This window comes from Callionymus lyra, chromosome 3, assembly GCF_982586985.1.
Source record: "Callionymus lyra chromosome 3, fCalLyr1.hap1.1, whole genome shotgun sequence".
Classification (NCBI taxonomy): domain Eukaryota; kingdom Metazoa; phylum Chordata; class Actinopteri; order Syngnathiformes; family Callionymidae; genus Callionymus; species Callionymus lyra.
In genome coordinates this window covers 14,848,516-14,869,892 of record NC_141820.1, presented here as the reverse complement: position 1 = coordinate 14,869,892, position 21,377 = coordinate 14,848,516, and the positions used below count along the sequence as shown (strand labels likewise).

Here is a 21,377-nt window from a genome sequence, read left to right as displayed (position 1 = left end):
CCACAGGAATTAATCTTCCTTTGCTTTAAATTGAGTTATATATTTTTACGCTCTTGTGGTCCGTCCATAAAATGTTTAGCCGCCCAGATTTGGCCCCTTAACCTTGAGTTTGCGAATGGAAACATTTTTCTCCCAGAATGCTTTGTTCCTTCTCCGAACCAGCTCCGTTTACCACATTGTATTTTTGTTTTGGAGACAGTTCAAACAACCCCCGGACTTGTAAACAAACGTACCACAAAACATTTGAATCTAAAATGAAGGACATTCTGAAATATGTCCAGACAAAGTGGACGGAAAGTTAAAAAAAAAAAAACATTTTCACATTTTACATTTTCTAAAATACTTTGGCGTTAAAACCTGAAACGTTTTGGGATAAATGTGGTTCAATAAAATGACGACCGACTTCAGGAAACTCTTCAAACTCTCTCAGTCGTCGCATGACTCCCTCGTCAAGGTCTCCTCGTCGGGACAGATCTCCGGCAGGAACTCGTCCTCCTTCAGCATGCTCTGAAATATATAGATATATATTTCATATATAGTCTTAGAAATATTGAGCCAAATCGATCGAGCCAAACTCACTGTTAGATTATTAATCTCCTCTGAAAAAGCTCCGATCTGCCTGACGGTGCCTTCAGAGTCTTCGATCTGAAGATAAGAAGGTGAGTTAACTAGTGATGTGTCGATGATAATGATGTGCTGATGAAGCTTCATGAAACAGTGTCATGTTGTTTAGAAGTCAGTAGGTGGCGCCATCATTTTAAAAATGAAATTTCATTAGATCAGTTCAAAACAGGAAAATAGTGCAGAGACGCCATCTCTGAAAATAATGGCACTGCTTCATGAAGTTTCATCAGACCATCACTAGTTGATGAGGCTTCATGAAACACCCGATGAGGTATCATGATACAGTGTCTTCATTTTTGAAAGACCACCAGATGGCACTCTAAGTTTGAAAATGATGTAAAGTTTCATTGGATAAGTAGATCAGAGACAAAGAGAGTGACATCTAGTGGTCTTTCAAAATGAAGACACTGTATCGTGAAGCCTCATCGACACATCGTCACGAGTCAGCGCTCGTACCTGATCCAGGCCGTCCTCGAACATGATCACGCTGCGCTGGAAGCTGCTGCTTTTTGGCATCTGGATATTCAAGGGACAAACGTACTCCTCGCTGTCGTCGTGACGTTTCCTCCTCAGGGTCCCGAACCCCCCGAAGGACAAGCGACGAGGCTGCGGGACGGAAACGTTCATTGAAAAATAAAAGAAAAGGTAGGAGGACGAGGGAGGGACGAGGGAGGGACGAGGGAGGGACGAGGAAGGGACGAGGAAGGGACGAGGAAGGGACGAGGAAGGGACGAGGGACACTGGTCTGCTACCTTGACTCTGGCCGTGGCCGTGAGAACGCTGTAGTCCGGGTTCTCCAGACCCTCCTGCTTGAGCCGCTGCGCCTCGGAGCCCACCAGCAGCTGGAAGTGAGTGGCCAGGTGACGGCGCAGCAGAGTTTTACTGGGAGGGATGTTGAGCAGCAGAGCCAGAGCTTCCACGTTGAAGCGAGGCTCCAACACCTGCACACAGTGGAGGTGCTTTTGTCAGCAAAAATACTTTCTTATCGTTACCATGACGACAAATATTATTTAAAACAGGACATTGCTGAGGAATAAAGGCAACACATTTTGGTTTGAAATAAAAATATACATCTAAACAATAGTGATGCTCTGATGAAGCTTCATGAAGCAGTGTCATGTTGTTTAGAAAGTGAGTAGGTGGCGCCATCGGTTTAAAAATGATGTGATGTTTTTTTGGTTTTTATTATAACAGTTTAACAAAGGAAAATAGTGCCGCCATCTAGTGGACTCTGAGAATAATGAAACTGCTTCATGAAGCTTCATCAGACATCACTATAAATTACATTTTTCTTGTCAAGTTGAAAAAATACAGTTTTTTTCTTAGTTTTAAAATACAGTGAAAGTGTTGCTGCTTTTAGAAAAACACTCCAAAATAAAATTGTTTTTATTCTATTATTCTTTTTTCCTTTCGAACATCAATCACCACAGAAGATGTTTATGTCTCACATCTTACTTTCATCATGCGATGCGTCTCTTATCTTTTATTTAATTTTAAATGGAGAACAGCCAACACGAGTTGATGACATTTTGTTGTAAGTAAGTAAGTAAGTAAGTAATATTTATTTATATAGCGCTTTTCGAGACCAGCTTTCATCGACGGCAAAACATTTTTTTAAGCATCATTTCTGTTTTTTGTCTCAGATTTTCATTTGTCAACAGTATTTTATTATATTTGTCATATGAGTCGATGATTAAAATATCTTGCTTTGTTTATGATCGTGTGTTAACAAAGATATGTGTTGAATTTTTTTTTTGAGTAATGAGGACAGTACTTATTTAATATTACATATTTTATATCATAGTACTTTCACGGTTTATATGTCAATAAAATGAGAATAAAACAAAATTGTTATTTTCATTTAAAATGCAAATATAATAATATTCAGTGTTTGTTCACTTTTGCGATTGAACTTCGGGGCCACTAGATGGCAGCAGTCATTACATCCACCGTACAGCAATAGGAATATTGAATTTCTCCCACCCTTTTCAGTAGCATAAGACAAATGTAATACCCTGAAAAAAAACAAAAAAACACAAAGTTACTTCCTAGTCTGGTCTCCTCACCATGAGTCCTCCGTGAACGCCGCTCCCCCTCAGATTGGGAGCGTACTCGGCCAGGTCCACCGAGCGGAGCCACTCCATCACCCGGTGGTTGGTCCAGCGACAGATTTCAGCCGGCGTCAGGTTGTTCTGCGAGGAGAGAGAGCGGGCGTAAGATCGGGCGTAAGATCGGGCGTATGAGCGCCGACCGGCGTCAGTCTGTGTCTCGCGAGCTCACCTCGTCGGACGGTCGGCGCCGCAGACAGTTGGGGTCGTAGGAGTTGAGCCTGAGGACCTGGATGGCTCTCTTGACGCCGAGGTGGTGGAGGACGCTTCCCACCTTCAGGGACAGCAGGTCGTCCTGGGAGAGGGAGTCGGACATTATTACCCGGTCCACCAGCAGAGGGAGCTCAAAGCTACCGAGGAACATGAAGGACTCGAGGACGAGAAGAACTGACCACGGTCATGTAGTGCAGCATGTGTCCGTCCACCCGGGCCTCGTCGAAGTGACTCTTGTACTGCGGCAGGCCGATGTCGTCCAGCCATCCTGGAAACACAAGATCTTTCCTTATAAAACTCGTCTCCAAGAACCACCAAACCTCAGTGAAGAAGTTGCTCACTGGTGACCCAGTTGTGGTCCAGACGGCCCATCAGGTCGTCCTCCTCCGAGCCCAGAGCCTGCAGGGCCAGTTGGAGCTTCTTCCTGTGCAGATGCTGCTTCATTCCCAGCTCCTGACACGACACAGGATGTATAACTTGTGTTTAGAGTTTTTCAAAAAGCTCTGGCTCTGGAGCTCAGACCTTCTCCAGGTCGTGCTGCGACGCCTGCAGGAGAGTCTGTCCGGATTTGATCCAGCCGAGGCCAGCGTTGACGTACAGGCCCAGACCCTGGACGTGCAGCCAGTCGCAGACTTCTTCTTTACTCCAGCGAGAGAACGGAACGCTGACGCTGCTGAGGACACGAGTTATTTAGTTATTATCTTCATCTGTTAAATTTGCACATTTTCCGGGCTAACTTGACTAAAATGTCTCGTGGTAGTCAGATGATTGAATTTATCAATCCCGCCACAAGAGGGCGCCAAATTACTTACTCACGCCAACATCTGATTTGAGTCCAGACTGATGAGAAACATCACTTCAGTCAATCACATTATTATTGTCAAATCTGGCCTTTTTTTCCATTTGAATTTGACTTTAGTATTTTTTATTCTTTTACTGTTTACATACATTTACAACTTTATTGAGCCACATACGGGTGTGTATTGACAAGAATCTTAAAAAAACATTACTTACTTACAACTATATGTGTCACAAAACAAGCACAACAATACTGTAGGATTTGTAGTATCTCTACATATTTGTAGTATTGTCGAGTACTTGACTCTGGTGTTGCAGAATTTACATTTACGTTTTTCATTTGTTTTGAAACCAAAATGTGTCCAAACATCAGTTTTAAAAGCTGCTGGAGTCGACTGTATCCTCTCGTCCTCAGTCTGTTTGCGGGATTTCATTGTTCCTTTAAGCTGCGGAGGATGTTATGACTGCTGCCATCTGGCGGCCTTGAGTTAAATCACTACACAAAAATTAACAAACGCTGTAAATATTAGTATGTTGATTGTAAATCAATAATTGAATTATTTTAATCAAAACCATAAAAATAACAATGATTTTTTTTTTAAATACACAAATAAAATAAAAAATTATTTGGCGTTTTTTGAAGATTGTTGGATTAAACTAATGAAAGGTTTTTGTTGTTGTGTGTTGAATAAACTAAGGTCATAACAAAATGAATATATTGAATTGTGTTACTTTTTCTTTTTTTATATGAACAAATATATGTTTTTGTATCAGATAATTTTTTCAATAGCTCTAAGAAGTGTCATAACCGCCGAACTAAAAGGAATTTCTGGAGCAAGTGTCATTTTAAGAGGCACTAGATGGCGCTCTAATGTATAAACTTTGAACATGACTTCAATGAAACCTCGACTGACATCTAGTTAGCTTTGGAAATGACTCTTGATATGAAGCGCCCTCTTGTGGGTGGAGATTAATTTCCATTACACTCTCGTGTCTGTAATATTCTCCCTCACCTGTTGTTCTGTGGTTCTCTGGACCAGCCTAGTCGGGGTCCGGCAGTGGCCCGGACCCCGCCCCTCCGGAACTCCACCTCCGAGTCGTCGTCCAGGTTGAACGATGTGGAGTGACTCCTCTTCAGTCTGCAGGGAGGAGACGTTCAACCCTTCGATTCGACTCAGACGCCGATGAATGGATGGAGTTACCTGCCGAAGAACTTCTTCAGGCCTCTGGATTTCTTCTTGGTCTCTGGCGAGGAGGTCCGCAGAGAACCATCGTGGGGCTTTTTAATGGGGAGACCTGCCAGGTCCAGATGCTCCGTACCCTTACACTCCGCCTCCGCTAGAAGGACAAACATATTCCAGATGAAAAAACACGGCGAAGACAGACTTATTACTGAACTTTTAATATCTCAAGATCATCTCATTATTGTTTTTATCTCTCAGCCTCAGGAAAACACATTAAAACTATGTTGTTTTTATTTGATAAATCCATATATTTACTTTGTTAAATTGGGAAAATGTGGTTGATCATGGTTTGTTTACATGTTAAATATAATATCATGTCCATGTTTAAAGGGACACGTTTAATGGTTTGTATCAGTTCCATTAGAATATAGATCTTTTTAAATAAGTTATTTTAAGCATTGAATTAAAGTTTTGAAAAATCTCATTCAATGTCTATTGAACTTGATTTAATATATTAAAGGCTTGATTTCGTTTTTTTGATTCATTTTAATAACTGAATAACACTTAAATTACACAAAGATTTTGATAATGTTATTCCAATAATTCAAAATTAATTTTTTTAAATGCAATGTTTAATTTGTAGTCTTTATAAATTCAATAAAACATGTTGGGATAAAAGTGACACCAGTTTAAATTGAATTTAAAAGGCTACAAATAGAAAATATTGAATATAGAAAATGTATTTTTGAATTATAATATCAAACTATGTGAACAAATCCATTTATTTTGAAAATATATAAATTAAAAATATATACAGTATTTTTTTGCATTCAATCATTTTAAACCACAAATTTAACTTCCCAATATACAAATTATTGAATGAAATTGAAAATCTAAAATAGTTTGCTATGTTTTATTAGTCATCCTAAAAAAGCAGAATGTTTTATTCTTCTTCTTCATCTGTTTTTACTTTTTACTTTTACTCTCTTTGTCATTGCGCCGCGCGACCTCTGGGGGGCGCATGGATTAAGTTTTGGAAACAAAGGTTCAAAATGATTAAAGAAAACAATTTAAAGAAAAAACGATTCATGTTTTTTACGTGAAACAGAGCATCCAACCCTCAGCCCTGCTTGAGCGAACATCAGAACATGTCAGACACAGGATCAGCCTGGAAAAGAGGTTGAACTCTCACCCAGGTTGGGCGAGCTGGACGTTCGTTTCCCTCCTCGCAGCTTGAAGAAGCCGCGGCCGAAGGAAGCGCGAGCCTTTTTGAAGCCGAAGCTGTCGTCGCTCGTGATGTTTGACTTTTTACTTTTGCCCTGGAAAGAGTCAACTGATGGTAAATGTAATGTTGCAGAGCCACCACCAGATGTCAGTAAAGCATTATTTTCAGACAAGCTTTCATAAAGAAATATTATTAGTAAATAAATCACTTTACAGTCACACGCTCTCAGTTAAAACTGCCATTTGATCCAAATAAAAACATCTCACCTGCTCCGAGACATGAGCTGAGGCACTGCAAAGCAAAAAAATTATAATTTAGCTCATTTATTACAACCTCAAAACAAACTATAAACACTTATTCTAACTCTAACATGGTTTCTCCAATCAAAATGTATGAGTTACAATTCTTCAGCTCGCACCGACAACACTGGTCAAAATATTACATGATTTTTTAGCTAAAAATACATTTGAATTAAGTTGTTTTGAGCACATTGATCCAAGTTTGAACTTTTAATCATGCCCAGCAGGGGGCGGTGTGCACACAGTTTTTTTTTTTTTTACATTTGGAAGTAAGTAAGTAAATTAAATTTGTAGAGCGCTTTTCCAGACCAGGGTCACAAAAACTTGATCCTGTGATCACAACATTTAAATATTACTTACTTACTTACAAAATGTAAAAATGTGTCAAAACATATTTAAAACAGACTCTTTTAATGCCATTATAAACAGAAATCTACACTTTTATAGTTACTTTTAACATTAGGATGAACTATTTCCTTGTGTCTGGAAAGTTCTACGTAAAATCATTGACAACTTGTTTACACATTTTCTAATTAAAATAATTACTCTGATAACACTTTAATTTAATCCTTTAAACAATATAAAAGTACATTTTATTTGACAGCCTAGACAGAAGAGGTCGTAGCCTAGAAGTTGAAAGTTCATTCCGAGCTGTGGTTATTATCGTCTTCCTGGGAAAGACACCCTGATTATTGAGGGTGATCCGGGGGCGCTGGGTTGCAGCCTACTCCCATCGGTGTGTGATTCTATAGTAAATGGTTGGATTAACTATATTAATCCCTCTTGAGATCTCCACAGTTAAATAGGTTCCTAATGCACATCATGCTGTAACAATAGTTCTGGCTAATACGAAGACACTGTTTCTTTAAGTGTCAACAGAGACAGCATTGCTCAAACCCTGATTTTTTTTTTTTAACTGAATGCTTAATGCAAGTCCATTTGCAGAGATCTCTGCAGTTGTTCTGAGGCCCGTTTCACCCCCACACTGACAAAATAAAGGATTTACCACCTTTCACCGTCCAGCAGCTGTCGCTCTCTGTCCAGCTCGTTCATCTCCGACAACACGGCGATGCAGGGACTGGACTGAAGGAAACACAGGACTGGTTTATCAACGGTCAGATTACTTTGGGTTCTGAACACGTGAACAGTGGGAAAGGGGCTAAAAAACTTTTGTTAGGAATTCTTCAGTCTGAGGCTCATCCTGTTCAGAGGGAGGTTGTTTACCTCGTCGTGGCTCCTTCCTGTCTCGCCCTCCAATGACAGCGTGACCTCGTCCACCTCCATGGTGCCAGGAAGCGAGGGATCATCTTGGATGTCGTCGTAGTCGTTCTCTTTCGGCTTGTCTGGGACATTGAGCGCAGAGATTAAGCTTTGATTGACACACGGCAAATACTGTTTTCGTAAAATCTGCTTTGAAGTCATGAATAAAATGCTTCATTAGATGATTTAAGCGTAAAAGTACGTCTCACCTCTGACCGTCAACGAAGTCTCCAGCTCTTGAATCCGTCGTTCCTGTTGACAAAAAACATCGACAATAGAACTTTAACATCGTGTTCCATCAACATCCTTGAACAAGATTAAAATATGAAAAGAAGCAGTGAACGGTAATTCAATGTTCTGGAAATAAAAAAGCCTTAATAAGGAGAACAAAAGAGAAATGACAGTGATTAAGGGTTATTTAATATTGAGGAATGAAAGATTGTAAATAAGAAACTGAATTAGGTTATGGCTCTGGACAGTGCGTGACGTTACATAAAATGTGAAAAGATATTTTCATTGTGATTTCATGTAAAAGACTTGAACTTTTCGTCTTGAAATGTTTATTTTTCTTTTTTAGTCTTTATTTTTTATTTTATACTTTCAATATATTTTATATTTTTTACTTTAATAATTTAATTCAACAATTTCTATATTTAATATATTTCTCCTTTTGAATTAAATTTTGTCCGTTAGCAATATTAAACCAACATTTTTATATTGAATTATAAAGACTAATTAGATTTATTGAGTTTTGAACATTTGCTTTGGAATTATTTAAATTAGACTATCAAACTATGTGTACAAAAGGTATCTATTTTGAAAATCTTCTTATTCTATCAAATCCCAAAACTAAATGTAGCCTTAAATATAAAATATTCCTAAATTAAATTCTTCAATTAAAACAAGTTTAACCTTTAAATATAGAAATAGTTTAAATAAATTATATACAAAAGTAATTTTAATGCTTAAAATGAAATCAATAATATAAAAAAATATCAATATTCCGATGGCACTCATATACTTTTATAAAACGTCTGCCTTAAAACAAGGACATAACCTTTATTTTTTTTAATATATAGAAAACAGGGATTCATTAAGTTAAAAAAAAGTTTTCATGTATCATCCTGGAGGGCGGAAAAAAAATATTTAGATGATCGTGAGATATATATATACACATACTTTTTTCTTGTTTGGAATATTTTTTACTCTAATATTATTACCAAAATGTGTGAAGATGTTACATTTAAAAAAAGAAAAATATCGGTTTAAAAGTGCAAACCATGATAATAAAATAATTTATTAAAACATCTATATTTTGAGTCCAAAAATATGTTGTTTATATTTTGAATAAATGACAATTACACCTAATAAATGAATGTACAAAAATCCAACATATAGTAATTAACATTTATTCATGATGAGTTTCATTCTTCAACTTAAAACACAACAAGTTCAGGTACCTTCTCATCATTGGTCGACATCAACGACTCCAACACTCTTTTCATCTTCAGCATCTCAGTATCTGTGTCATAAAAAGCACAAACAAGATGATGACATCATCAGCGAGAGCACATGTCCCATCAATATATAATATAATTCCCGTCATATGAGGCAGTTTAGTCCTTTAATTTGTTATAAAACTCTAATATGGTTAGAAGTCATTGTTTCTCACGACCCAATTCACTTAACACGGTTGTTTTATAATTTCCATCCTCGATCTTTTCATAACTTTAACGGCTTCTCTGGATAATCAAATTATTTTCTGACGTCTGAAATTCAACAAATACATCAAAGCTCCCATGACTTTTTTTCTTGAGTGTTTTTGTTTTCCTTCATTCTGGTGCAATTGTTCATCCTCTTAGAGCAGCGACGTCAAACTGAATCACACATTGGTGAAAACCTTTTACAGTCGAGGTTACAAGCCAAACAAAATGTAGATTACCCAAAACCGATTCTTAGAGGAAGTATGAGTCTGATTTTTCTTTTTTTGGAGGCTCGATGCATCTTTGTCTCTGTGTTTGTCATTATTTACCAAAGTTGTATAAAAGTTAACATTTATAATGTATTTTCTTAATCTTATCTTAAAAAACAACATCTTTATAGGTCAACCTATAATTATAAACATTAATCTCTAACTTTAAGTCAACCATCCAGCGGGCCTTAGGTTTGAAACATCTTGTAGATTGTGCCGATTTGTTTTTAGCTCCCCCTACTGTTAGACGAGTCCAATTACAACATTGTTGGAACCAAATGCAACCACCGTCTCTGTCCCACCGTACAGCTTTGACGTGTTCTCTCTGGCAAAGTTGTGGCGAGTGTCTTTAAAATAACTGCTACATTTCTCGTTCAAATGTGTTGGAACCAAATGCAACCGCCGTCTCTGTCCCACCGTACAACATTGACGATGGTCGCTCTGGTAAAGTTGTGGCGAGTGTCGTTAAAATAACGGCTACATTTCTCGCTCAAATGTTTTAATTTGTACGAGGTGCTGCTATAATGCCTTTAAAATAAACAAGTGGATCACGATGGCTCCAAGTCGCTCTGAAATAACAGCAAAAACACAACAGCGTTTGTCTTTTACCGGCAATATAGACACACTTGTGTCAAATAATCAGCTTTAAATTAATGGAATTCCTCCTTCCAGCAGGGTCTCGGGGGAGTCAAACATGTGTGGTATGGACCCACACAGCGATAAGGAGTCAAACAGTTTACAAAGTCACTTCGGTGCCGTCTGTGAAATTGAAGATAGTGAGAAAATAATTATTGGACAAATTCCCATTTTCCTGAATCCACATTTGAATATTTCTTCAGGGGGAGCTGGCGCTGGCACCGCGGGGACGTCGGGGGACGGCAGGAACAACATCTATTGTTGTGATAGGCTGATGGTGGAATTATTCCAGCGGCTCTGACCTCTCTCTCCGACGCCGGCTCTGCTGGCGCCCTCCGGCCTCGGCCGGCTCTCGTCCCTCAGCCTCCTCAGCTCCGCCTCTCGCTCCTCCAGCTGCCTCTGAAGAAGAGCCAGGTCCTCCTGCCGAGGAAGGAGGGGAAGCAGACAGTCACCTTCTGGGATTCTCATCTACGTCTCAGCACAGATCTGTGGTTTAAACTCCAATAAGCGACTGGTAATAATACAGTGGAAACTCTTGGGTTACTATCTCAACATTATCATTCATTATAATAACATCCTTAACTTTCATCAGGAAAATAAAATTCTGAAAAAAATCAAATAAATGTGGAGAAAACCTTTTTTTAAATCAGCGACTCTCCAGATGGAGAAAGTAATAACTCCACTTATAGATCCATTAGATGACATATTTATGTGACCCATTGACATTTGCCCAAACTTTATTTTTAGAAACAATGAAAACACATAAATTATTGAACTTTACTTATGTTTTCAACATTAACATTTTGAATATTGATTTTCTAAATTATAGAGTAAACTAAAAAAAACTTTTGAGATATATATATTATATAGGCATTTGACCTGTAAAAATCCATAGAAATGATCCATCATTGTATATGCAGAAGGGTTTAAAGTGTGTATGAAAAGCAACTTGTAGTCTGGAAATTATGGTAATTACGACAAATTGTACTTCAATCAAAATTAATGAGGCAAACTTGTTTCTAACCAACTACAGTAAAAAAAAAAGGTAGTTGAACTCCATTAAGGACGAAGATCTAATTTTTCACATTTTAACTAAAAACAACTATTTCCACGTCTAGAATAACCATCTGGATCCACAATTAAATAAAAATTTTGTCATTCTCTGTGTTGCAGAAAGCTTTGGCATGAGCTAAGAAGGTATATATTAATACCAAAAAAAGATGTAAAAGCATTGAAATATTTCATCAGGCATCATAGGAGCTGGAGCTCTTTCCCAGCTACTCTGGGAGAGAGGCGGGGGACACACTGAACAGGTCGCCAGCCAGTTACACACAAAGACAAACCACCATTCACACTCACACCTCATTAGAGTTCTCAATCAACCCCTGGATGTTGTTTTACACTGTGGGAGGAAACTGGAGTTCCCCGAGCAAACCCAACACTAAGCCATGAATCATTTCCTTTTGTTTTAACTTAATAAGCCTTCGTTTGAAAACTCACTTTTATAGACTGGCTTTTATGTTACGTCACCTTAAATAAAAAGGTTTTTCTTTAAAGAGAAACTAATATGTTGATTTAAATTTGTCTTAAATTTATCTTGGACTCTATTGTACTCATCAGTATGTGTCTGTTTGTACAAAACTCTATTTAAAAAAATAAGTTTTTCATTAAAAAATGTGCCTAAGCCCAGCCTACTAACAACACCTTGACTTTCCTGGAGATTAAATCTTGTTGATCATAACCACACCCACTCTACTGTGATTGGTCAAGCATCAAGGTTTGTCACTGCACGTGATCAATCTCGGAAGTCTACACCATCAAGGGACTCGTTGTGTAAACAAAATGGATTTGATTACAGCTGGCTAGAGAAGTTGTAAAGCCATTATTACATCATAATGTACTCTCTCTCGTAACCTCTCGTTCGCCCAGATTTCAGACGGGGGAGAACTTTATAAAGTATTAAGTTCAAAACATGGTCATGATGAGAGACTAACTGCATCTTTGAGGAAGACTTGAAACAGGAGAGTGAGTCAGGTTGCATTTTTAAATTGGTTGACCTTTAATTATTTTAATGTGTTTTACGTTAATATTTTCAATATTAAAATGTTCTTAGGTTAACTGTATTTATCTAGTTTTATCTTGTTTTATATTGTTGTTACTATTGTGCAGTTTTTAATTGAATGTGCCATTTTTAAATGACACGTTTTTCTCTATAAAGAAAACCTCGCAACACTCGTTTTTAATATGATCATGATAATTATCATCATTATCATGATTTTTATCATGCATTTTCACGATGAAAAAATATTCGAATTAAAAGACTCAAAGACTGGCAACATGTAACGAGCCTCGAGGCTTCGACTCGGTGCAGGTGTGAAACGGAACAGTGGTGCAGAAGTAACAACAAACCAACTAGACAAAAATCACACTGCAGGTCGGAAGGTGGTGCAGGAGAAGTGTTGGGGGGGTGGAGGGTGGATAGCACTTACACAGTGTGGTGAGACAACAGTGTGCAGCAGAGCAGGAAGGCAGCTTTAGAAGATCTTAAGGAGCAGAAGAGAAAAAAAAAGAAGAGGACAGACTGAAGATTAAACCTTGTTCACCTCCACTCCAGTCAAGCGGTCAGAGCTCCACTTTGGATGCTTGACAGGTTAGCATGTGGCAGAGAAACACTATTATTACTGAGAGAGTCGACAGAGTTAAGGAGGGCCGAGTGAGACGAGGAACCCTACGAATCCGTCAGACTTACTTTGCTCGCCCTCAGTTTCTTCTCGCACTGAATCCTCTCGCTCTCCAGGTCCGTCACCCTGAACCGCAGGTCCGTCACTTCCTGGTAGAAGCCCTGAGGAGAAGAAGAAGAAGGAGAAGGAGAAAGTTCCCCCTTAATTCACAGACTTTTGATATTATTCCCAGACACAACTCCTTCCGAAAAAGAAAAAAAAACGGGGCGATTAATTCCAGACAGATGTCCCTCCGGAAAGAATTTAAGAAGATCAGAGCATAAATCCTGGACTTTAACAACGTTTCACAGTCAATCAACAGATTCCAGGATGAACTCCACGCTTCAACCCCCTCCGTACTAAGAGTTCATGCATGAGCCGCTCACAGCTATGAGATGGAAAAATCTGCTATAGTTCATGTTAAAAAGCTAACAATGGTTTTTTCGCTCTCGGGAATAGTCCTTAGTTTTATTGAGGGTCGGGGGGGATTTGTGGGAGAACACCCACTGGATAGGCCGCCAGTCACAAGCATAAAGAGATACAAATATAAGAGCCAAACCTTTCATCAAAATCAAAGTGGAATAACGTTTGTGTTGGTGACCTAAGATGATCTGACTTTTTAAGATAAGATAAGAAAGACATTATGGATTGTCAATAGTTCTACACAGACTTACAATAAGAGTAAAACTGATAATGAATGATAGGAATTTGTTGGGAGTGTTTGGCGAAGGAGGATAAACAGAGATACTTTATCTAGTAGGGGTGTTAGAAAAAAGGTTGATACAGAAAAATATCACTTTTCTTCCTATTGAACTGTATTGTTGTTCGACAAAGTTGTATCAAATGTATTTTTTAAACATAGTCCTTTTATGGTACATATAGTGTGAGTGAAATAAAATATTTTTTAATTTATATACAATTAAAATGCAAATATTCACAGTTTTATTTTGATGTTGCAATTAAACTTTCAGCAGTCATAACGTCCTGCGCAGCTAAAGTAAGTAAGTTAGTCACAAAGCAATTAAACAATCAAAATAATACTCAAATACTAAAATATAAGCTAAAAAAACAATGATATTCCGCCTAATTGCGTCGATGACTGAGGACGAGAGGATACAGTCGACTCCTAAAGCCTTTATGGGCTGATGTTTGGACATATTTTGGTTATAAAACAAATGAAAGCAGTTACAACTTCGTCAAGAGTCGTATGGTCTGTAAATTCTGCAACACAAGAGTCAAGTACTCGACAATACTGCAAATATTTCCTTGTTCCTGCACTATCACAATATATCACAGTATAAAGTATTGTTGGCCCAGATTCTTTCTAATAATAACCACTTGTATTTAGCTTCCAAAAATTAAAAGACAATACTACAGTCAGACTCCCAGTAAAAGACTGTCTGGTAAATATATATTTAGTTCGGCCTGTGACCTGGACCGATAAAAGATATTGGCCCCTTGTGTGACTGGGTTTGACCCCTCGGGTCATCACCCCTAAGGTCATCAATCAACCTTTGATGAAGTTTTTTGGACTGTGGGAGGAAACTGGTAAGTCCTGGGAAAAAAAAAACATTCCTGATTTAGAAGAACCTCATTTATTTCTGGAATGTTTTTTCCATAAATTACAAATCATTTATTACAGGAAAAACATATTTGTAAAAAACAGTGTTGTTGTTTATCTATGATCTATCCAGGATCATCTAAAATAATCTGTTTTGGAATATATCACTTTCCATCCCATGTATTAAAGATAGCCGTAGATAAAAGTTTGTTAATGTTGGCACCTTAAAGGTTACATTTTCAGAAATTTATAAATGACTTTGTCCTTGTAGTAAATGTTATTCTGATGATTATTTAAAGGTTTAAAGGGAATACACCGGAAGCAAAAATAGGCGCTAAAGACTTTTCTTTGTTGTTTGTTATTTAAGAATGAGAGTCCAACACTGCAGAAAACTGACCAGAAACCTTTTCCTTTTACTGAGAAAAATCTCTAAATTTAGAGATTTAGAGATTAAGTTTATAATCCATGTATTTGTGTCTTCTCGTGTGGACTATTGTAACAGTTTATTTTCATGTCTTAAAAAGAAGGAGTGGTCTTGCTTTCTCGAATTCTGACCAGCTCTAGTAGAAGAACTCACATTTCTCCGATCCTTAAAACTATTCACTGGCTGCCAGTTTCTTACAGGATCAACTTTAAAATTCTGGTTCTTACTTTCAGATCTATTCATGGTCAGACTCCTCCTTAAAACAGTGATCCGATCCAGCCTTACACCCCAGCTCGGGCTCTGAGGTCTGTGGATCAGAATCTACTGAGAAATCCTTCCAGACTTTTGCTCCTGAGCTTTGGAACGATCTTCTTCTCTCTTTGCGCTTGATAGAGTCTACTGACTAATAAACTTTACTTACTTACTTACTAGATTCTCTCCTCAACATTTTTCATTTACATTTGTATACGTTAAGAAGATCAGAGAATTCAGCCACTGAAATTCTTGGGCCACAAGTGCTATTTCATCCAAAACACGAATCGCGACTGCTCTAACAACTTATTCTTTACCTCTTTTATCTTGTCATTGCTCCAAAATGTCAGTCCTAAGATCAAATTTCAGTAACAAGAAAAACTTCTGTGACAAAGTAGGTGAACGAGAGAAAAGTCATAAAAGTCAACTTTTCCATGATGGACTCAACAGAGTCAAGAAGTTGATTGACATCATATGAACAGAATGTGAAGAGATGATTACAAGCATCTATTCTGGTACTTCTAGCAAGGACGATATGCATGGCAACCTTCACATGTACACACATACATCATTGAAGTGCTCAAACACACCCTCAAGGTTGTGCGACGATACAACACAAGTGCATATTATTTTAGGCCGATGATGGACGTAAACACAAATCGATACTAGCAAGGACAAACAAAGATCCCTCACACTGGAGATCCGGTTAATGTAAATAAAGCATGGAGACATTTGCAGCCGGGGGGATTTTCAGGAAGAGTGAGGCATTTCGGGGGTCTGGCAGGAAACAGCTGCCGGAGCATGAGGGTGTTTAATCTTCCTCTGTGACCCACAGAGAGGTTCAACTCAGTGTGACACACCAGGATCAGCTTTGAGTCGAGTGAGACAGAAACTCTGCGAGACCAAAACAATGGCTGGCAGGCCGCCACGGCTCAGAGACGCACATCGTTTCGCAGGTGCAGCTGGAACCCTCAAGATTTCCTGCCCCGTCACCGAGACGAGGGCCTGTAAAAGGAAATGCTGTACCTCTCTGTCCTTGTGATCTCGCTCCGCCGCCGACAGCTTCAGCTTCAGACCCGACACTTCGGTCATGAGCTCCAGCTTCTGGGTCTCCAGCGCCGTCCGCGTCAATAACTCCTGAAAATAATGTCGCTTTTTTTTAGGAAAACAATCCAAACACTGGAAGTTTTTTAACAAAAAAACAAGCTGCAGTTTATCCAAGACAATAGAAAATAATTTGCAGTTTTTTTTTTAAAGATGGTAAAGATGAAAAGTTAGATGGTACAGATTTAAAGTAGTATAAAGGAAAGACAAATAAAAATGTACATGATGATTCAGAGTTCAACAAAAAATACACCATTATATACATAGTATGCTTGATAAATATGATTTTTTAAGCCTGGATTATTGAGACTTTGTTGTATTCCGCAGTCTTGGCCAATAACTCACCCTTTGAAGTAGCTCTTCTGTTGCGTTTAATTTCTCTCTGTGGCGCTCAAGACAGTTGTCTAGATCCCGAATCTTTTCCCCCTGCACCTCCACCTGGTCCGTCAGGACGCTTACCTGGCATAACGGGACACATTATGGTTACACATCTTTGGATTTATGAAAGTGTTTCTTGTATATATAAAATTAAATAATACATACAATTGACCCATAAAAACTGAGGTTTTTAATCCAGACTTGACTTGCTTTTAATTAAAATTAAACATTTAAAAAATATATCTTATCTTCTCAAATTCAATCTTATATTTTTCTGTGTCTTCCTTCAATCACAACCACAGCAATTCAATTGAAATGCTTTTCCAGCTTTTGAAATGCGTGAATGTATTTCAAATACAATATTAATTTAGAACATCTTGGTGTTTTGCCCATTGCTTTAAATATACAAATCTCAACATATTTATAAACATTAATAGATTTCATAAACATTTAATTTTCAATTTTTTTTTTTTTTTTTATTGTTAGCAAATATGTGTAATGTGTTAGTACAGTTACACTTCTTTTATGAAACCTCATCTTTCTTTTTTGTTTTAATTTTCCCATCCATTTTGTGTTTGCATTTCTTTCATCACAGCCACTAATAATAATAGTGACATTTTTAATTTCATTCGATTCTTGTAATGCCTTTTTAAGCATTTGAAATGTTTGAATGTTTTTTTTTGCAAATAAGATAATGTAGAACATATTAAAGTGTTTTGTCCATTGTTTGAAATAGAAATGTTCCACCTATCCAGTATTGATCTAATGAGTCTTTTAAAAAAAATGTATACGAAAAACATCAAATCTTAATCATTGTAAGCTAATTTGTTATAACTTTATTTAGGAAATTGTACCTTTTTGTCCTTTTTTTTCTTGTAAATATGATTTTCCTCATCAAATTCTGCTTATTTTTGGTTTAATGACCCTTAAAAACAGCCCAGTATGTGATGTTTCTTCAGGAAATCAAAATAATACAGTAAAAACATATGTATTTTAGTCTCGTTTCTTAGAAAAATATATTTTTTTCCACATCAAAGACCATTTTGCGGTAAACACGGTTGATATGGTGACAGAACACTCATATAAATTGTCCAATCAGTTGTGATTGTTTTGAGCTGAACATTGAAAAAAAACCTCCAGATTGACTCACAAACCTGCAGAATAAGACACTCTTTGTCGCTCTCCAGCCGTGACAAGCGTTCTTGATAGATGGTTTCGACAGCGTGTCCATTAGTCTGTCATGACAAAAGTTGATGAATAAATATTGTTTACAGAAGTGATTTTGAAAGAGCTTTGTTATTTTTTTTAACTCCCTTGCACGAGGCCCTTCGTCTTAGAACTAACAACACGATCAAGAACCACATCAGGGTGATATTGATGGAAACCATTCCTCCTTGGTCTCCTAAAGAAATCTGTACGCTGCACATTTGACCATAAACAGTCACGTCCGTGCTCAAGAGCAGAGTCACATGCTGCCGAGCAGATAATAGAATATATACCAGGTGACATCCAAGCATGCAGATCTTAATCACATGGACTTTTCCATTCCATTACTCAAAGTGTGAAAACTGTACGACTCAAAAAGGCAAGTGTAGGTCTATGAAAAGATTGATACCATTCGTCCGTGCAGCCAGTCCGCCAGACCCTCTGCAGTGGAGTCCGGGATCTGACAGCGCAGATTGTCCCGCTCCTCGTTGTCCATGAGCTCCAGCAGGGCCCGGAGGTCCTCCAGAAGGTGCAGCACCCGAAGTCCACCCAGGAAAGGTGAAGTAGGGGACTGGCAGTCAAAGAGGCCGTTGGAGTAGTCCATGGCCTTGGAGCCTTGGAAAGAAGAAATTAAACAAAGATTATGTTTTAAGAAGAGTACAACTATTGCCTCGACGTGACTAATTGTACTGGAACATAAAAAAACTGTAATTTGACATGCTAATTGTGTGGATTTTATAAACATAATTAGACACATTTCCGTGGAGTGAAACCAGGAAAGACAATACAGTGTATATGTTCATTTGAAGAAGAAAATCTCATGAGAAAAAGTTTCTCGCTCCTGTAGCTGGCATGAGATTTGGACAAGCACTTGAAAACAACGTACTAAGGCAAGCTATAAAAACATATAATAACAAGGGGCAAGTTCCAATGTTTAAAAAGTAGAAAATGCAAATTAAACAAAAGCTGCAGTTTATTTAGTGACCAATTGAAAGACCTGAAGTCAGGTACACTCCCAGACAAAATATTTTTACGGCATTTAAAAATATTTTGGCAGCCTGTTTTAAAAAAAGAAAAGTTTTGAGACTAAAAAGGATATTTAACCCCAAATTTCTGAGTAATCATTTCCTTTTTAAAGTTATAGGCAAAAATGTACATCCATTTTATTGTAGGACCAGTGCTCAGCATCATCTTCCTCCAAAAAGACACTTAAAAACATCCATATACTTCCATACTACTTGTATGTAATATCTATCTTGAAAAGAAGCCTCGAAGAAACGAATCGTCCTTAAGAAAATTTTAATAAGTCTTTAATTTACGCTCATTTGTGGCAGACGTTTAAACAGTAGCAATCTCAAGTATATAAACGGGTAGAGGTATTATCGCGATATAACCAAGAGTACTTCCGGATTATATAGCTTGCTAAGGTTTAAAAGTCTGCCTCTCGTCCTAAACTCTGCCTTTTGTCCTAAATGCCACTTGTTGACAGTCTATTGCTAGACTAAAAGACTACATTTCCAAGATGGCAGCAAACGCAAATTGGCTTCAAAAGCATGTTTCGGTAACAGACGAGTGATGTCTGAGATGTCGATCCTAATGTGATTTCCATTTTCATCAGAATTTTGCACTTTCCGTTCTTTGATTTATTGAAGTAAAGCTCCTACAATTTTCTACAGATCCCTTTTAAGAGCTTCAATCCTAAGACATCCATCACAGTATGTAAATAGAAGTCCTAACTAGGTATAGATTTTCACCAATTGTAAGAAGTAACCAAGGTAACTGGATAAAAAGTAGCTGCCTTTAAATAGGACATCTTGAGATGCAGCCGCCTTTGTAGCACGTGTCTAGTGTCTTGAATGTCAGCTGAAATGAGGATTGCGAACAACAAACAAGAAGGGAGGTAAATACATGCAGAACAATTATGGTGGTTTCTGCAGGATCAGGCCGAGTTTGAGGGACGTCATGTGATTAGCTGGCTGGATACATTTGGAAAGGTCGGGGCTATAATTATACACATCGGCAACAAAGTCTGGACATTTGGTAGCCCCGACAATCTGCAGCTGTATGAGAATAAACCTCTCGAAAACTAGTAGATGTTGCTATTCTGGGATTTCTTATAAAGCAACGGCTTCGACTGAGCGACAGAAAATGAAGGGCATTCACTTCACTTATTGTGTGGCACAGCCTGAAATGCTTACCCACGCTAAATCAAGACTTCATAATGCTGCAAAGTTTACGTGATTGCAATATGAGAAGGGAAAAATCCCATCCTAATCCCATTACAGCAAAGCCCATCCAGTAGTTATCAGAAAGAAATGTCTTATTCTTGTAGTCTCACTTCAAATAGGTACCTAGATTATTTCCAACATAACAGATAAATCATGAAGTTTTATTTACCTTTGTTTGCCCGACTGTAGGGCTAACATGATATTTTTATTTTCTCAAAAATAAAGCGCCTTATGCATCAATTCTGGATTAAATTACTGAACTAAAACTGATTCTTTGTGGTAAACGTTCATTTCAGCATTTCATTTTTTGACTTAACAAGGAAACGATGTTTCATGATCTGTATGAACTGTAATGCTCTAGTTTAACCACTATGTGGCATCGGTAAACATTTGAATTAAAGCATTTTTCAGCTCAGAAAACTTAAAATGAGACATAAATGTTTTATGAATGAAAAGGAAAAATAAGTGGTTATGGAAGATTTTTTGTGTACTACACATGCAGGGAGATATGGACATACTGTACATTAGATGTGTCAATATTAACATTTGTTTCTATACCTGTAGGGATGTAACCCTAAAATGTATGGTTCAGGAGTGGGTATATCAAAGAGAAGGTATCTATTGGTACCTTTTGTGAAAATCGAAAACCAAAATCTTTGTTTAATACCCAACTCTAACTGAATCCCATTTTGATTCTCAACAGCTTCCAGATGTACCTGGACAGCAACTTCTACCTCCTCAAAAGGTGCTTCAGCACAGTGTGCTCACCTGCTATGATTCCATCCATTTGCTCCAGCGCCGCCGCCAACATATCACTCGCATCGGACATCATTCTTAAATCTGGAAAGGGAAAAATAGACGGAATCAGGATTATTCATCATTGAAAGAAGAAGGTGAGAAAGTAATCGAAAGAGACGCCCGAGAGTTTTATGGTTCATTACGGTGGGAATGGGTTTTTTAACGGCAGAAACTGCGCAATGTTCCGAGCCGTTTGCATGCCTGCGTAAACAGGCAATTAACATGTTTCAGACAGATGTTTATAGAGCATCAGCACTTGGAAGAGCTGCAGGAATAGCGGGAGACCTCGTCAATTGGTCTCAGACCAATTAAAAAAACATAAACACTTTCCATACGAGTCCGTTTTACCTTTTTAATGAACTTTATGTAGAACTAAGAAGCAAGTCG

General features: G+C 37.8%; 1 protein-coding gene across 2 annotated transcripts in view; it reads right to left on the bottom strand.

Moving 5' to 3' along the window:
- ppfibp1a (PPFIA binding protein 1a) overlaps positions 1-21,377 on the bottom strand; it is a 29,704-nt gene that overhangs the window by 87 nt on the left and 8,240 nt on the right. Inside the window, exons 2-25 of one of the 2 annotated variants that reach the window (XM_087786548.1) lie at positions 20,961-21,032; positions 18,374-18,579; positions 17,913-17,993; positions 16,726-16,839; positions 16,303-16,413; positions 13,069-13,161; positions 10,622-10,739; positions 9,172-9,233; positions 7,921-7,963; positions 7,676-7,794; positions 7,461-7,534; positions 6,419-6,443; positions 6,120-6,246; positions 4,946-5,081; positions 4,757-4,882; positions 3,468-3,615; positions 3,287-3,398; positions 3,125-3,213; positions 2,905-3,027; positions 2,691-2,816; positions 1,377-1,565; positions 1,081-1,230; positions 580-645; positions 1-507 (exon numbers count right to left, since the gene is read on the bottom strand). The exon at positions 1-507 is cut by the window's left edge and continues 87 nt beyond it. In XM_087786548.1, the coding sequence (XP_087642674.1) occupies positions 427-507; positions 580-645; positions 1,081-1,230; positions 1,377-1,565; positions 2,691-2,816; positions 2,905-3,027; positions 3,125-3,213; positions 3,287-3,398; positions 3,468-3,615; positions 4,757-4,882; positions 4,946-5,081; positions 6,120-6,246; positions 6,419-6,443; positions 7,461-7,534; positions 7,676-7,794; positions 7,921-7,963; positions 9,172-9,233; positions 10,622-10,739; positions 13,069-13,161; positions 16,303-16,413; positions 16,726-16,839; positions 17,913-17,993; positions 18,374-18,579; positions 20,961-21,024 (2,583 nt within the window). In that variant the 5' untranslated portion in view covers positions 21,025-21,032 and the 3' untranslated portion in view covers positions 1-426. Of the gene's footprint in view, positions 508-579; positions 646-1,080; positions 1,231-1,376; positions 1,566-2,690; positions 2,817-2,904; positions 3,028-3,124; positions 3,214-3,286; positions 3,399-3,467; positions 3,619-4,756; positions 4,883-4,945; positions 5,082-6,119; positions 6,247-6,418; positions 6,444-7,460; positions 7,535-7,675; positions 7,795-7,920; positions 7,964-9,171; positions 9,234-10,621; positions 10,740-13,068; positions 13,162-16,302; positions 16,414-16,725; positions 16,840-17,912; positions 17,994-18,373; positions 18,580-20,960; positions 21,033-21,377 lie in introns of both variants that reach the window. The other variant, XM_087786547.1, reaches the window with a different exon arrangement.